The sequence below is a fragment of the Myotis davidii genome, unplaced genomic scaffold (assembly GCF_000327345.1).
Source record: "Myotis davidii unplaced genomic scaffold, ASM32734v1 scaffold666, whole genome shotgun sequence".
NCBI classification, from domain to species: domain Eukaryota; kingdom Metazoa; phylum Chordata; class Mammalia; order Chiroptera; family Vespertilionidae; genus Myotis; species Myotis davidii.
The window spans coordinates 179,199-180,862 of record NW_006296629.1 but is presented as its reverse complement, the minus strand read 5'-3'; the positions used below and the strand labels follow the sequence as shown (position 1 = coordinate 180,862).

General features: G+C 41.3%; 1 protein-coding gene across 1 annotated transcript; it reads left to right on the top strand.

The window, feature by feature from the left end:
- Positions 1-360: 360 nt before the first annotated feature.
- LOC102751543 (olfactory receptor 4E2) lies at positions 361-1,296 on the top strand. The gene has a single exon (XM_006772353.1). The coding sequence runs from the start codon at positions 361-363 to the stop codon at positions 1,288-1,290; it is 930 nt and encodes a 309-aa protein (XP_006772416.1). The 3' UTR covers positions 1,291-1,296.
- The last annotated feature ends 368 nt before the right edge of the window (positions 1,297-1,664 follow it).

Sequence of the window (1,664 nt, the reverse complement as noted above, 5' to 3'; positions counted from 1 at the left end):
GGATTAGGCCAAAATGAAAAGAACTAGTTAACTAGTGGCTAGGATTTTGGGCAACTTATTTATTCTTGTACAGTTCACTTATCTCATCTGCAAGACAGGACAGTCATGCCTTTGCCAGTGTGTGGTTGTGGTTAAATAGAATGGTGGATGTAAAGTGTCTGGAACGGCTCCTGATACATGGTGGGTATATTGTAACAATTATTCTTAAATTGGTCTTAATTATAAATGCTCTAGGAAGAAATAGGCAACTCAGATAGGAATGCAGAATCACTTGAGTTAGTGCCATTCCTATAACAGTAAAGCTAAATTAGCTTTTTTTCTACCTCCTTTCCGCCCAAAGTCCCTTGGAAAACTCAGTGGATGGATGCACTAAACCAAACAAGAGTGACTGAATTTGTCTTCTTGGGACTTACTGATAACTGGGTACTGAAGGTATTATTTTTCATGGCATTCTCAGCCATATATGTGCTCACTCTTTGGGGGAACATTCTCATCATGGTCACCATAATCTTTACTGAACATCTCCATAGCCCTATGTATTTCTTCCTGAGCAACCTGTCATTTATTGACATCTGCCACTCATCTGTCACTGTACCCAAGATGCTGGAGGGTTTGCTTTTAAAGAGAAAGACAATTTCCTTTGACAACTGCATCGCACAGCTCTTCTTCCTCCATCTGTTTGCCTGTGCTGAGATCTTTCTGCTGACCATTATGGCCTATGATCGTTACATAGCCATCTGCACGCCGTTACACTACACCACTGTGATGAACATGAGGGTCTGCATACAGCTTGTCATTGCACTCTGGCTGGGGGGTACTGTTCACTCTCTGGTGCAGACCTTCTTGACCATTCGTCTGCCTTACTGTGGCCCCAACATTATTGACAGCTACTTCTGTGATGTGCCTCCTGTCATCAAGCTGGCTTGTACAGATATATATCTCACAGGAATGCTGATGGTGTCCAATAGTGGAACCATCTCCCTTGCCTGTTTCCTGGCTTTGGTCACCTCCTACACAGTCATCTTGGTTTCTCTTAGAAAACAGTCAGCTGAAGGGTGCTGGAAAGCCCTGTCTACCTGCTCAGCTCACTTCATGGTGGTTGTCCTCTTCTTTGGACCATGTATCTTCATCTATACTAGGCCCGATACCAGCTTCTCCTTTGACAAGGTGGTATCTGTCTTTTACACAGTGATCACCCCTTTGCTGAATCCCCTCATTTACAGTTTGAGGAATGAGGAAGTAAAAAGTGCCATCAAACATCTCAGACAGAGACAAGTTTTTTTTGTGTGAAATCGTGTACATGATGGTCTTGGGATTGCACATATAATTATGACCAAGCCTTTAATGAGAGAGTAAAAATAAAGAAACAAAATCATTAGGTGAAGTGGCATGCAGCAGTGCAGACTTGTGCATGAAAGAGAGGGACTTGTTAACTATTACTTAAATAAAGAAGAAGATCATGGTGGAACATATAAGGAAAAAGAATGTGGAAAAGTTTAAAGAAGGTTTCTTATTTCACCAATAAAAGAACATAATTTGGGCACAGACTCATTTTTAGGAACAGCTTATAGTTGAGAGTGAACCTACTTTCTTGATTTGTATTGTTCTGTGGGTTACTGACTCTGGGAAGCTATACACCACACCTGTGTTTTATACATTACTAG

Excerpts from the sequence above, each read along its gene's own strand:
- LOC102751543 (XM_006772353.1), top strand. The coding sequence starts at position 361 with ATGGATGCACTAAACCAAACAAGAGTGACTGAATTTGTCTTCTTGGGA.